The sequence below is a fragment of the Balearica regulorum genome, chromosome 18 (genome assembly GCF_011004875.1).
Source record: "Balearica regulorum gibbericeps isolate bBalReg1 chromosome 18, bBalReg1.pri, whole genome shotgun sequence".
Lineage (NCBI taxonomy): Eukaryota > Metazoa > Chordata > Aves > Gruiformes > Gruidae > Balearica > Balearica regulorum.
The window spans coordinates 3,482,033-3,498,375 of NC_046201.1; the positions used below are offsets into that span (position 1 = coordinate 3,482,033).

At 38.4% G+C, this 16,343-nt stretch overlaps 1 protein-coding gene across 6 annotated transcripts in view; it reads right to left on the reverse strand.

Moving 5' to 3' along the window:
* Nucleotides 1-16,343, reverse strand: part of CEP112 (centrosomal protein 112) — a 172,143-nt gene that overhangs the window by 99,400 nt on the left and 56,400 nt on the right. For all 6 annotated transcript variants that reach the window (XR_012838207.1, XM_075770279.1, XM_075770277.1 and 3 more), the window contains 2 exons: nt 7,344-7,479; nt 4,048-4,155 (listed from right to left, as the gene is read on the reverse strand). Coding sequence is in view for 5 of the 6 variants with exons in the window: in XM_075770279.1 (XP_075626394.1) it covers nt 4,048-4,155; nt 7,344-7,479 (244 nt within the window). In the remaining variant the exon portion in view is untranslated. The remainder of the gene's footprint in view (nt 1-4,047; nt 4,156-7,343; nt 7,480-16,343) is intronic.

Sequence of the window (16,343 nt, forward strand, 5' to 3'; positions counted from 1 at the left end):
AAGTTCACTGGAAGTGTTCCATTCGTGATAATTTACACCAGTCTGCTTGAAACGAAGGTGAGTACGTACTTCACTCTGCTGCGAACCGTCCCTGCGTGGACGCTCTGCCGTGGTACCACGGCTCGCCCCGAGAGACGTGCTCTCAGAAATTGCCCAACTGGCATGGATATGGGGGGGAAAAAAAAGTGAATTCATTAACTGTTTGGTCAAATTTACCTGCCTAAAATCCATTACTGAAAAGTTTTGGTGCATGCTCTCACAAACATTTGCGCTTGTGGAAAATGATTTCAGCAGAAACGCTTCCCAGGTATTTTGAGTTAAACTGAGGATGTAATTAGAAAGTAGAAAGAAAAAAAAAGAAAACAAGGAAAAAAAAAAAAGGAGGGGGTGCAAAAAAACCAAACAACCTTTTTTCCTGTGCTGACGGTGCCATAAAGCCCGACTATAGATACTGCAACCATTTCAAAGGCAGGAAAGGCTGAGGCCTTCGCTGTGGTGTCCACTGGCTTTGAAGTGCCGCGAGCAGCTGCTCCCAGCAGATAGGAACTGTGGTGCTGCTGGAGTTATTTTCTTCTTCAAAATATACTTTCAAATCTAACAGCTGCAAGTAGAACAAAGTTGAGCTAAAGTATATTTAAAGAAAAAAAAAGCCACCAGTTTCTCTCTACAAGTGTTCTCAGTGGATACTTCAAAAGAACGTGGCACTGAATCTGATGAAGTTGGAACCAGCAGTGACACGTGACAGCTGAAACCAAATACTGCAAGATCCAAAACTTCTTCCTTGCTTTATTAATGGATTCAAACACATTTGAAAAGTTAACAAATTATTAATAGCCATCGTTTTGTATGGGCTTTTCCTAATTCTTTTTCAAGGAAAATAATAATTTTAAAAATCAATATATATCAGGTTATTTATTGTTGTAAATATAAGAGAAATACCAATATATAATGTATCCATATGTCTAATCTGCAGACAGAGCAGTCTTTCAGCCCCACAACCAACAGTCCATGTTCCCACCCGTAATCTCTTTGAAATCAAAATTCAAGGAGAGTCCTGCGAAGCACAGACAACCCTTCACATAAAGCAGAGAGGTAAAGCCACAGCTCTCAAGTTCCTACGCTTCCAAGACGTTTCTCAGGTTGGAGAACTGGATAACACATCAGTTCATTTGGTTCTTCATTACCAACTTGATTAAATTTATGGGCAACTGAATTGTCCAGCGTGCTGTTAGTGCTACCTCTGCCACTCACCATGCAACCTACACCAAATATATCTGCAGGCCAATTTTCCTTCCCTTTGTGTGTAAATTCCACTTCACAATTAGATTCAGACACTTGAGGCAGAACATCTCAAAGCAATTACCACGTTTCTCGGGTAGCTGAAGTATCCGCTTTTTGGTTGGGTGTCTATTTCCCGACTGGATGTCTGCTAGAGCCCTGCTGAAATGCACCACCAATTCTAATTTACTGCTCTAGTTAAACAGCTGAAATCAGTCTATTCCTCCCCAAGTAACAACCAAAGAAATACGCACTAAAACAAGGCAAGGAAAAGTCTGCTTTAAAAATGGTTTAGAAGTTCAGAAGCCTAAATAGAGAGTAATACAGAAAAACAGAAGTTGGGACTGAAAGGAAATTTTAAGAGAGGAAGCACTGAGCTCATACCGCCCTGCGAGCGGGCTGAAGGAGCTTTGTTCTGCAGAAATGACAGTACGAAAAGAATGCCATTTCCAATGATAACCCATTGCAATCTGCAGTAAGGGTCACATATTTTTCATGTTCACAAGCTTTCAAAGAACATTCCAAATGAAGTATGAAGAGAAATAAAATTTAACAAAGGGCCTAAACAGGATTCCTCTGAAAATTCTTCTGAGGCTCTCATTCTTTAGCTCTTTAGTGCTGAAACCCTTTCCTTGGGTTTCAGTGATGTTTCATAAAGTCGAGCTGTTCTTTCTTACAGCAAAAAGTAGTTATCCTAAATAAAATAAAAGTGACACAGTAAACAACTCCTCTTGGTAGAAAATCAGCTTTCGCTGATGTTTACCACAGTATCAACATTGTTAAAGAATACCAATGTAAAAAGATTCACCAAAAACAGTTTTATGTATCACATTCATTTCTTGGGGTTGGGGGGGGGGGGGGGGGGGGGGGGGTGGTGTTCATCCAGTCTCCAGAAGGTCTGAATGTAATAGGCAGGAAGATACAAGAAAACAAATAAAAAATAACCCATGGCACTATTAGGTATTATCGTTTTCCTTTAGTGTGCAAAACGAGCAGATTATTTGGCAGAAGATTGTATCTGTGGCTTGGTACCTCTTGCTCTGTATACTGACAGCAAAAAAAAAAATAATTTGTTGGTAGGAATAGGATTGTCATACCATCTGATGAACTGCAGATTAGTACTTATCTCTGTAGATCATGTTCCTAAACCTGGGAACAAAATCTTTAAATAAATGCTTACTTTGGACTTTAAAGATGCACCACAAATTAGGAGAACTGTAAAGAAAATAGTGAACCAACCATACCACTAAAATGATGTGAATATAAGATTCCATAAAAAAAAAATTCACCTTAAGGCCCAACTAACCCCAACACTTCCCATCGTCCTCCCTTCAGTACGTCCTTTAATTGAAACGTCAAGCTGCCTCACCTTTAATGCAAGCAATTATTACAATGGCTTTCACATGAATAAATAATTTGAAGAAAATCTATTGTTATGATTGCATAGTAGTTCTCTATTTGTGATTTCTAGCCTTTATTCCATAGATAATACTAAATCACACCAGACAGGTAGAATTCTTACTCTTCCTTTGGCAAATGAGGTCATCTGTAAGACAAAACCCATGAAACACCCCCCCCCCCCCCAATATCTCTGCAACCTGGACTATCCCTGAGTCACTAAATACAAGAATCATATATAATATCACCCAGTAAAATAAAACACCTGTGGAGAAATCTCTCACTATTACACAGACAGCTTCTCACCCTTTGTCAGGTGACAACCCAATTAGGAACGTTGACAATTCTGAGTGAGGATAAGGAAAATACTTTGATCTGAGCCAACAAACTCTCTTCTATTCAAACCTAAACCTTGAGAGCCACGCACACACACTATTGTTCCTGCCAAGCATAGGCGAAGGTCTCTCTCAACACCTACTAAAGTGATCCCGTTCCTTAATTACTTGAAAAAGTCCCTTCCAGAGGAACCAGAGCAGGTCTCGTACCACAACCCAACGGCAGTATTTCATCATCTCACCAGCACAGAAGATAAACAGAAATGAAACCGCATTTCCCAAGTGGAAATGTAAACTTATATCCACGCAAAAACATTGATAAGAGAGAACTTTAAGCTTATGGACTAACCGTATCATTGCTATAAAGTAATAAAAAAAAATATTTTTAATCCTTTAACAGGTGTTACCAAACACACGCCACTATTTCATGACAAAGTACCACCTTACGCAAGTGTGTGATGGGCCGTTTCAGCTGCGTAGCTCTCAAGCCTATATCACGCAATAATTTGTCTGCTTCTATTTCTGTTTTTCCCCTTTACACTTTGCAACACTACTGAATTCAAGTTTCTTGTCTCCACCCAAATGTTTCCTGAATATTTCCCAACCCTGAAATTACATTACAATAAAGAAAATCACTATCAGTGGGCCAAAACAAGCATTCATATGAACACTCCCCATGTTAAAAATGATAAAATGAATAAAATGCTGTTTCTTGACAAGAAGAAAAACAGATAACACATTAAATAATTTCATCTGGCCATTATGAAAATAGGTGTTGCCACCTGTGAGCCTGGGAAACAATTGGAAAGAGCCAGAGGTACAAAGGATCACAAAGAGGAAACAAAAATATTTTCTATGTGGACTCTTCCCCCTCCCTCCCCCACTGCATAAACTCTGCGTACCTATAAATTTTGTCTTTATGCAAAGACCAGCAATGCACAGTGAGAAGAGGATTAAGCCTGCCACAGGAACTGACCTACATCAGCAGGAAAAGATGTCCCTCCTCCCCTCCACCCGAAGGAGCACACCGACTGACCTGTTGCTCGTATCTTTGCTTGAGCTCTTCCAACTGCCAGGAGAATTCTTTGGATTGCTTTTCCCGGAGCGATTTTGATCTGCTTAGATCTGCTTCAACCTTTTCCATCTACATGGTAAAAGAAAGGGAATATTTAATTTTTTTTAAAAAGGCATAGCTTGAAACGTCCTGACGTTTCTACAGTTGTTTGCAAGCCATCAAAGACACAAATGTAACTTGCTGAGACAGATAAGAATATTATTTGTATGGAGTGAAAACTAATATTCAGTGAATACTGGATTATTACTTAAGGACACAGTGATCACCTACACCATGCCACTCCCCAATTACAAAGTATTGGCTCAATTTTTCACTTGACAGTGACAAATATCCCATCAAAATTAAGTGAGTATTTTTTCTAGACATATTTAAGACTCAAATATATTCCACTTAAAAATATATTGCCTGTGGAAATTCAAGGGAAATCATGTGTGAGTCAGTGCACAAACTGCACATTTAAAGTAAGTTTACATTAAATCAGTAAAATAACTTAAAAGAGAATTATTTGGCTGCAAGTAAAGTTCTCTGAAGATAGTCATCGCCTATGAATAATGAGTCCCACAGATTCCAGCACACAGCATCAAGGAAGCAATTTCATAACCCAATTAACAAAGGCTTTTGTATCAAAAGCACAACTGTTAGCTGTACATCAGGCATGTTTCCAGGGGAATATATATATATATATATGCACACACACGGTACAATGCTGCAGCACATACTCATCAATTACTTTTAGATCTAGGTCCCAACACAAGCAGTGAATAAACCGTCTCCCTAAAAAAGACAGAGGAGGGGTGTAGCTGTCGGGAGGACCAGCGCTGCCACAAGCCCATCTGCTGTACCAAAAGAAGAAACGCGTGAATTCCTGAACCAGAAGCCAAAATCCTGTTTGGCCTGAGGGAGTGCTCCGTCCTCAACAGATGTCTTTGCCAATCGGCCTGGACATCACTTCTAAGCCAGGGAAAGAGAGAAAAGGCAGTACTCGGAGTGGGAAAAGCATTTTATTGGAACATACTGCAGCAAGAGAGGAAGACATAGAACTGGGAATAGCTGGCCAGATAGAAAGTGGAAAAATGGAATAGAAAGGAACAAGTTATCCTTCCAGTAGTTCTTGAACCTCACTGCTACTACCTGCTATTAAGAAAGGGGATTTCAATTAATATTTTCAGAATAATTTCCTCTGCCTCCAAACTTACTCAAACTGCATGTCCATAGCCATATTTTACTCAGCTCCATAAAAAATAGAAAAATAAGAGATCTTGTTACTTTATTAAAGGATATTTATTTTTAAGAGAATGAAAACATTCTAAAAAATGAAATAGTAAAAACATAGGCAAAGATGCTGTAACTCTACTGGCACTTGTGCTTTAATCATAAGGTCAAATTCATATATTTCCTACAAGCGCAATGAGGGCTCTTGATCTTTATCTGCCAAACCCAAGAAACACTAGATGTAAAGTACCGTGACAGTCTATGTATTGTTTCTCTTTTTGCTAGTTGCTATTAGAAAAAATGCAGATCTTACAGTTAAAAATGTACTACTCGCCCATCAATGGGCATCAGGTGACTCAATAATCACAAGCTCAACAGAATAGGAAGCAGATGGCAAAAACTATCACAGAGCCAAACTAATGAATCAAATATTGATTACAAGAACTGAAAATGCCAGACCCCATTGTACTTATCTTCATAATTAACTTTACCACACACCAAAAATGGTTTTAGGAGCCCACTATTTCTGGTGCAGTTAGAAGTACAGTGTTGCTATAGCTACTACAGTTTTTGCTTTATAAGCAATACATTCCACCTAACCACAAAAAAAAAGTAGTGTTTCTCTGATGTATTTCCTTGAACCTTGGTTCCTGTAGAATAGTACTGCTCAATTGTACAATATCATTTCCCTTTTCTATATTTTATCATGCAAGTAGGGACAGAATAACCCCATGGCTATTCTTGGAGTACAGCAAAATTTATTTTCAAAATTTCCCAGAACACAGCAGTATTCTAAAAGAAATTTGCAGCAATTTTAAAATTACAATTGGCATTAATTTTTCCAAATTCTTTTGCACATTTTTTTGTTTTGTATTGGTTTTGTTTCCTGGGGTTTGGTTTTTTTCTAAGTGAATGAAACTATTATTAGTCTTTCTAGAATTAGACTACCTCCCTTTTGAAGCAGAACTGAAATATTATTTTAAGTCATCATGAAGAAGTTGGATGAGAGTCTGACGACACAGAAAAAGTGGGATTAAAATTGTAGGATTTGTCACATTGCCCTCATGGGTCTAGTGTGTAGAAGAAATGCTGCTTTTATGAGTTTGCTCTTGCTTAATTTCCAAATTCTATTATTTGCTGTCTGCAGAGGTCTTAAAAATATCAGCAATGCCTTACTTCATTTCTCCCTTTCACTGAAGATTTTCCCAAAAAAATCCCAAAACTTAATGAGAACAACAAAAAGAGAATTTGTTAAATTATAAGCCAGCATCCTTAGAAATCCATTAGAGTATCAGACTGCAGCATCCTACTGTCAACAGCGAGGTTTGGCTATGATACGTGAGGTTGGAAAACTGAGTATGTGGGCTGGTAGAATTACAAGCTCAAGTTATGTATTGAGGTTTCGACCACATGAGCAAGTTAAGGAACTATTGCCTTCTCTTCCCTTCTCTTTGATCACCTGTCGCTTGGTCCTTATTTTACTCACCGTGCTGCATTTGTAAAATCCCAGGGACAATGGTTTAACTATCATTTGCTCCATAAGGAATTTAAGACGCTAAAATCTTTTTACATAAGTTCCTGCTACTAATTTTCAGGGACAGAAAACCAGATTTTTCTGTCCTCTGCCCATGACTGCCGGCAGCCACAGTGGCCCTGCCCCTGTTTAGGCTCAAACTGATTACAAGACCTCATTAACGGAAGACAGAGTCGTTCCGAAAAGAGTAGGAAGAGACACGCATTTAAGTGGAAAATTACAAACGCTGTTCCATAGGGGTGTATAAACTAACACTTTATACTCGCACTCCGGAAAAATCCCTAATCAGTATCACAACCGCAGCTATCTTTATAACAATGACAATTCTGGCTTTGTTAGAAAGATGAAACAGCTGCTACCATCCCTTTTAGACTTGCTAGCAAAGACACTACATTGTGAAAGATTTTGATGTAGCACTCTCAAGTGAAGCATGTTTCTGGCATTATAAGATCAGAATATGCTATCCTACTGAGACAGAGTTTCAGAAAGGCTGGCATTGTGACCTTCTCACCTGCTGTTTCATTTCAGCATAGACTTTTTCTGAGTTCAGCTCCACCTGCCGCTTAAACTCCTCCAGGGCAGCATCTGCCTGCTGGGCCTGCAGCCTCTGTACCTCTGTCACCCGAGTCAGCTGCTCCTCCTTCTCCCTAGAAAGTCACAGAAAATTTTCAGAGTTCAAGTATCAAATAAAAGAACAAGTGTGCTAGTGTAAAAGAGAGGCCTTTAACCCTATCAGTTTAAAATAGTATTCAGATTTCAATTTCCTGTCCCAGCTTCTGCCAAACTTCCCTTAGCAATACTTTGAAGAAGGGAAGAGAAGGCTAGAGTTATTTTCGCTTTCTCTTACTGAATTTCGCACACCTAAACACAGCGTTCACGGCTTACGACGACACCTCCGTATTCAACTACCCGCTGTGTAACCTCTTTTTTTTTTATCTCACCTTTAAAAGTATATTGCCCCTCCAATATTTAAGTGAATTCCTTTTAGCACGATCGCCTTCTCCCATTAAAAACAAACACAAAAAATTATCCCGGTGCCATCTTTGCTCAGACAAGATGTAGGATTATTCACTGCTTGACATATATCAAAATGCAAAGCAGGGTAACGCGTGACATATGGTACCTTCTTAATCTATTAGAAACCCATAATGCTGTAATATCTATTCAGCCTTTAAAGTAATGACAGATGTTAAATCTTTATGCAAAGATATTTCGTATTAACAGCCTATGCTATTTGACATATTAAAGTTGATACACATAGAAATTGGTTTGGGTTTCTTAAGACACCATAGTCTATCAATAGTAATGCATGTATAATGTTTTATGTACATAGATGCGCACATATATACACATACCTAAAAATAGACACATCCAGCATATTGGCACACCACAGACAAAAATACCTGATAACCTCTAAATATTTGAGAAATTCTGACGTGATTCTTCACACAGAAGACAATCAGGCAGCGTTGTTAACTCTCTAGTACCGGTTTCTATTACCGCAGGTCAGCGGAGTTGCCTGATTGTGTGTTAAAACACGGGAACACAATGGAGGTATCAATGGACAAAGCTGGCTCCGCCGGCGGTTTGTAACAGAAGACACATTCAAACAGACCTGTGGTTGACATTTTCATTTTACAGGCAGAGGAAGTACCTCATGATAAATTTCCCATTTTGACAGAAATTATTTCCATATAAAACAAAGAATCTGACACATAAGAGACGGAAAAGACCAGCTAATTCATCTAGTCTGTCACCTTGCCAGCACCGAACTAGCTATTACAGCACCGAGCAAGGCTTTTGTAAAGGTCAGGAACTGCCAATCCCAAAGTTACAGCATTCACATCCTCTTCTGTGGTTTTCATACCAGACTTTGACAATGGGACAAAGAACGTAATCCTACATCTTCACAAAGTGCCCGTTTGCAGTGTAGGAGAGCAGGGTAATTCCATTAGCAAAGAGATCAAAGAAATGCCACAAGCCCTAAGTGTATGACTGTTTACTTTTATAGCTTTTTTCATTATGCATATTTAAAAAAGAATATTTGATTTTGGTACCTTCCTCACAGCTGGTGGAATAACTGAGACATAAGGAGACTGCTGTTTTCCCTTCTTACCCAGCAGAAACTGGAGCTAAGCAGAACAAAATCCTGTATCGCATTTTTGGCAATAATTGTTTAGTGCTTTCAGCTTTGTGTTCATAGAGGAGCATGTGCAAATTTTCTTCAAATTTGCTAGAGAGCTATGCTGTCACCTAAAGCTATGCTTTATTTCTACTGTCACAGCAATTCTATTTTCTAAACTCCTTTGAGGGGGAAGCATATCTATATTAATCTAAGTTATCATATTCTCCATTCACTTAACAAGACAATAAAAATTACACAGAAAACAAAAAACCAACACCAAAAATCAAGATTTTTTTTTTTTCCCCTTGTCTAAATTCAACTGGCAAAAAAGATCATTTAGGATTTACATTTCTACTACAGGGGACGCAAAAGATCAAAAATTGCAAGTACAAAAATCCTCAGACATTTCTCAGAACGGGCACAGCAATGACGCCTCCAGAGCTAAAAGCGATATGAACTGTCTGAGGAGTTAGTTATGCATCGGCTCGAGCTGCAAAGGCATTTGGCTCACTTATCCCCCTGAAACCCAGGTACCAGGGAGCTGCTGAATATAAAAATTTTTAAGTTAATAGCTGTCTGATACAGAATTACGGTGAGCACGTCGTTCCCCTCTCCCACAGCAAAACCTACCAGCAGTTCACAGGAAAGAACACGGAAGAGGATGAACTATTCCCCGAGACGTGCGCACGGCTCAGCACCCTGGAGGAGAAGGTGGGACGGGGCAGCAGCGCGGTTCACCGGCAGAGCACTACCCACACATCACCTTGGAGGAAACACCGAGAGGGGAAAACCTCAACTCCTCTCAGAGATCCTGAATTCAGTTATGGGCACTGGGTAACAAATCTCCCTCCCCATAAAATACATCTAATACTTCCAATGCACGCTGGAAACAAAACCAAAACCCAAAGCTTGTTCAAACATATCCACATTGATAAATGTCAAGAGACACTTGGAACAACATTTTTGGTCCAGTCAGATGGAAATGGAACAAATCTAAACGTAAAAGGGCAAAATATCAGTCTTTGTGCTGCTAGTGAGCCTCCAAATTTATGCATCTTCTTCCTGAGGAATGTATTTTTATTTTGAAATATTATGATGTAAACTTTTAGGAATCTGGTTTTATGCACCTTCCTTTCTTTTATGTACTTAATCTCATGAATAGATGCAATATCTCATTATAACCAGGAATAAAACTTCGGTTTTTAAGGATGCGGGAGCTAGCTCTCTATTTTTTGTGCAGTTCAGATTTGTACAGAAGCTTAGAAACCATGTACAACAATGGACCATGGTTCACAAATATAAGAAAAGCTTTACTTTTTTTTTTTCCCAAGACACTGAGCAATGTGCCTTGCATGAAGCACTAAAATATTCACTTTGAAGATTATTTTCTTCAGTTGGACTAGTTGTGGGGCCGAATACAATACAATTACATCACTTCAATCCCCTAAAGCTGAGCCAGCTTGAATGTAAAAATAGGGTGAATTTACTCTTTGGCCCCAATTTAAAAAGCAGCAAATTCCTCTTGTTTCAGTGTATAAAGAATATGGCAACAGAATTAGCAATCTTACACAGCAAACCATCTCAGTGAAAAGTTGACTGTGAAGTCCAGAATTGCAATTTCAGAAGGCAGCACTCTGAAGTGGACTGATAAATGGAAAATACAAACATCTTTCTTACTTCCTCTTCATGCTTAATCATAAATATTTTCTTCGCTTCGTAAAACGTCTTCCAAGAGGTAACAACTAGGCACGGTAAGACATTACAGCATTGCAAGTCAAGTTAATGAAACACAGGGCAATCCAGTGATTTACAAGGGAGGTTAAATAAACTCAGGATGTCCCAGCAAACGTAGAATGAACCAGCATCGTCACTCGCAGGGTTCTCACCAACCCCTGTACGGAAAGGGGCTCACCAACAGCAAACAACAACAGGAGATGCACCTGCCTCGTTCACAGCCTCTTCAACAAATTCAAACATTTCAGAGTGCACGTAAGCACACACGTGTACACAATGTGTACCTCCACAAGCTACAGGTGGACAACTTCTGTGGACAGGGAGTCTCACATCCCATTAGCAAATCTGCACACAAGCGCACGGTTTAGAGAGCTTTTCAGGGATATGAAAAATAACTAGATTGTGAAAATCCTGATGTTTTCTTATAAAGATTATACCAGGCCTTAATTCACAAATATGCAAATTCTTTGCCAGGTTTTCAAATACTGCTGGCAGCAGTGAAAACCCACTCGTGTCCAAGCAGACCACTGTCTCCTGAGTTTAGTGGAGCACAAAAACAGAGCGAGGAATTTCTATGGTAAGGATACATTTTGCCACTGAACAAGCTCCTGAAACTTCGACTCTGAAGGACTCCACGAGAGGGAGAGGCTTCATCTCCTAAGTCTAAGTCTATCACAGGCTACTATGACTCTGGGTTTATGCCTGCAGATAAAAATGAATCTTGCTTTGCAAGGCTGAGGTATGGGAAGACCAGAGCAATGGCTGAGCCTCCTGCCCCACCGATGAAGCAGAGATCTTCAAACGGTGATCTGCTCAGCAAGGCCAGGCTCTCCTCCTCCTCATTACCCTGATGATCCAGCACTACGTATATGTGCTGATCCTATGTATTTAGATTGGCTGTACTTACACGCGTCTTTGCCTGTTCCTTCCTCTCCTCCCCAAATATTAATACTCCTGAAGGAAAAATGCTTCACTGCCCAAACTGCAAACTCTTCGCTTGCTGGAAGGCAGGTGAAGAAGGATATTGCTGGGCTTGTTTCTAAAGTGCTTCCCTTTTTATTTGTTGACAAGAAATAAAAAAATGACTCTCTTACTAATCTGTGTTGAAACAAAATCAGTTATCACCATTCATATAGCCCATTTAGAATTAAAAAAACAATATAAACACATGTTCCCAAAGGAGAAGACAACTCGCTAGACGACATAATACACAGCATACTGAGTGGCCAAAATCGTAACTTTCATCAAAATATACAAAATCTTTCCATGTGAAAGCAAAATTCAGGAAATTTACCTTAGTATTTTTTGTGTATAAGCTACAGACACACGAGCACCCATCCAGTATACAGATGTGTACATAATATTTTGTATCCGGAAATATAAGTGAATCCACTATCCTGGTCCTGAGCTCAGAGGACTCCACAGGAACGCAGCGGTTTATCGACTTATAGCTAAATGCAAGATCCATGACGCCACTTTTTAGCTGGGTGCAATAACCATTAAAAAAACCACTCCAGGCAACAGCCCCTCTAATTTAATTTCCAGAACACGGACTTTTTCAACTACACAATGTATTAAGGTCTGAAGTACCATCTATTTGTAGAAAGAAGGGGTTACTGGTTTGGTTTATCGCTACAGAAAAACGCTGCAGTAGTAATACCAATGCTCTGAAACGCACAGAAAACAACTTTACTTTTCCTGCCCTACTAGTTTCAACAAATACTGACAGTTAAGTAACAGCTTTCTGTGTAAATTTGGCCTAACTGTACCCATCTTAGCTGCGGTCGGAGTATCGCACTGTAGGGGCCGTTATTACCAGCGAACGAGGAACAACGAAGGCTCTCCTACAACGCGAGCGCCCAAACATATGGAATATGTGCAGAACACTTCTTTTTGGTGTGGAAAGGAAGAAAGACAGTGTGAAGTCATTCAAGCGGAATGATAACTAAACCAAAGCCAGATCAAAGGAATGAAGAAGAAAGACTGAAATGTGAAACTGAAATATTTATTGCCTTCAAAACATCATCCCTATCCTGTCCCTGGGCACTTTAATATTTCGAAGTTGTTAGAAAGCATTCTAACTTGTTTCATCATTTCAAAGAAATAAAACCAAAAATATAAAGTAGAGAACGATTTTATCTTTTGTTCCCTAATTTTAAGTATAAGATGAGCTTGTCTCTATGAAAAAAAAGCACAAATCCACTTATAAATTGTTTACAGTTTGCATAATTTGAGATGTTAACATCAAAAAGCTGGTCTGCATTCCTTCAAGGAAGCTGTAACAATGAATGATATTTACAATACGATTATTATTTTAAACTATATACTTATGTTTTAAATAAATCATGAGATAACATTAACAAACTAAACCACCACTTAAAGCCGTTAACGAATTTAGAGTAAATAATATTCCACGTGTGTAGTATCACACTTCTGTGAAATAAGAAGAATAATGAGTTACATTCAAAATTAATGGCTCACAAATTAACTAGACATCAGTTAAACACACTAATAATTATTATAACTATTTCTCATTATAATAATGACAGGGTTCTGTTGTGCTAGGTGCTATGCAAACAGAATAAAAACAGCAACTGCACAATGATGAATGAGATGCGGGTTAAAATGCTGGGTAAGCGTTGTAAATGTGGCTGGAAAGGAAAATGTTATAATTTTGCTCAACACTGCAGAAACTGTCTCCAAGATTTAGATACACCACATATATGAAAGGCCACAGAGGCTTGGTTATCAAGAGAGGAGGATTAGAACAGAGATTAATCGTCATGGCTTTTACATGCTGAGATGACAGCTAAACCTCAACAAGGAGAGCAGGGAGGGGAGAATTAGAGAGACAGGTGTAGATAATGGCTTAGATAAAAGGAGACAAGACTGTAATTAAAAGGTGGACCAGGAAGTCAGCAGCACAGATAGTAAATAGATTCATGAGATACCCAGAGAGGAGCTGCACAGAAGGAAAAGATAGGGATCAGAGAAGAGCGCTGTGGCACAGAAAGCTGGAGGGCGAATAAAATAAACCATCTGAAGGACAAACTATGGGAAAGATCACCGAGCAGAGGAGGAGAGCCAGGCAAGAAGAATCACTTAACACTAACGAAGAACAGCCCGAGATGTGTTATGAGTGACAGAGCCAACAGTGGTTGGCAAATCAAAGACAATGAGGATGAAATAACAGAACTAAGACTGTCTCCAATTTTTCCAATACAGAATTCTACATGAAACACCAAACTAATCAGTTCAGCTTAAAGCATGCCAGGTTTATTATTTCAAAGAGGTGCTGATAAAAACACCTTGGGTCAAAAAGCCCTTCATAAAATAAATTATATCCTACCAATGTCTCTTCTAGCCTTAAACAATCATGGCTACACCATCAAATACCAGTTTCGAATAAGTAAAGAATCCAAAAAGCAACCATATCACTGACCTAGACAAGGAGGTACAAGGATACTGTATTCATTCTGTCATTCTACATATTTAAGGTAACTATTTTTATGGCTAAAGTAATTGTACTATTATAGTTTAGGATTCAGATTAATAATATCCATGTTGTAATGGACAATACAGTAACTCAACCCTGAGGAATGATGAGTATCTACTCAGCTCATCAGTTTCTTCTAAGAGGCTGATACGGTGGACATGGATTTTTACTTTTTTTTCCCCCTTCAATAAAAACATTGTTTGAAATATTAACTTTAATTCCTCAACGAAGGTTGGTTGTGTCGTTGATAAAGCTGGAGGAAAGCTGTACAAAGTACGTAAAAAGTAAAAGTGAACTTAAAATTACAAAGTGTAATTGAAGCCTAGCAATAACAACAAAAGGAACAAAGTCACTCCTTGTACTATTTTTGTAGAGAGTTTTTAACTGACCCAAAAAAGGTGACAGCCTGAAACATTTCATGCTTATTACAGATCAGTATTTCAGTTCAATCATCTGTAAGATGCTCTTCAGCCAACTGATCATTTTGTCAATGTTTTGGGCACTAAATAGTCTTGAAACATATTGCACTGAATCTAAAAGGTACGCTGACGTGAGAGAGAAGCCTTTGGGAATACTAAGGGACCAATTCTGACATTTGCGTTAGCTACTTTGGTATTCAGTTAGTGAGGTCACAATCTATAGCCCTCAACCACACTGACTGTCAGAACAGCAATTTCCAGCAGTTAACCTAAGTGTCAGGGCATGAGACGCTGAAGCTGTTCGTCTCACGAGGCAATACTTCCCATTTCATACACCTGAATTGAAGCGGTTTTTAAGTTGATATCATTAAAAAGATGTCATATGATATCTCTATAACCATCTTGAGGGACAAAACGGTCCCATAGACAAGGATTAAAAAATCAACCGTTACTTTCTTTTGTACAACTGGAGCTTTCCTTTAAATACATATTTCATTATTGCCAGTAGGTCTCCAGAGAAACTGGTGAAAGAAAAATGAAAGGCTGTAAATAGTTAATAGAACACTTTATTTTTTCTTTTAAGTGAGACTATTAAATAAAGCTACCGCATTTTTTTGTCCTCTGTTCATACTTTACATTGTGTCTCCTAGAGCGAGGGTTATGTCAGCATGTTCACTAGGGCTAAAGGAATGTTTACAATATGCTGGAAACTTTGACTGGTTTTGCTCTAAAAGGTTTCAGATGCTCAAGCAGAGCACCAAGTGGAGAACAGCTGGCTGTTTTTCCACTGATTCTTAGAGGAGGGGGAAAAAAAAACAACAATCCAACAACAAAAAAAAAAACCCACCACACAGCCCTGTTTTAAAGAGCAAAATTATATGCAAACTCTTCAGCCACTTAACATTACCGCTGGTTTTAAATCAAATTTTGCTTTTTTCATCATATTGCAACTGTTGTAACAAGACAACACTAAGCATTTTAATAAAAGAGAACGATGAACACAACGAACATGAGTATAAACTCTTAACAATGTTCTTTATTGCAACATTTGGAATTAAAGACAATGCCTTCTCATATTTCTTTAATTATTTCCGGCTTTAAACAGTAATAGCTTTTCCATTCCTACAAGAATTCCTCCACACACAAATACTTCATTTTCAAGGAAAAATGGAATTAACTACAGGAAAACAGCTACACTTAGGCAATTATCCTAAAAATATTAACAACAAGCAATTATTCAGAATCTGGATTCAACTTAGAGAAGCAAGAAAGGAAAAAAAAAATCAACTTGTGGTTAAAGCTATCAACTCCATTTATTTCTTCATCTCTCATTGTATTGATGATTATCATGCGGTCGTATTGTTCTGTGTGCCATGGCATTTACGACACCTACCCCTACAGGAAGTCCATACAATACAATCCATACAATAGTATTTTGAAGAAGCAGCTATTTAAAAAAAAAGTTCTGAAAGGGTTTGGTATCATTAAACTCTCAAAATCCACTGTAACTCACAGGTTTTTAAAAATACAATTTCTGTATATTTCAAAAGTCCAAATTTAACTTTTTTTTGTATGATGGAATCCAACATAATAGCAAATACAAAGTTATGCAATTGTAACCTGCAAAACAAAATTAAATTCTATTCACTGCTATTTATTCTATCTCTTTCTGCCACCTTTCTTCATGGTTTTATTTACCCTTGCCTTCATCTGTTTCCCCTCTATTAGCTCAGAAAC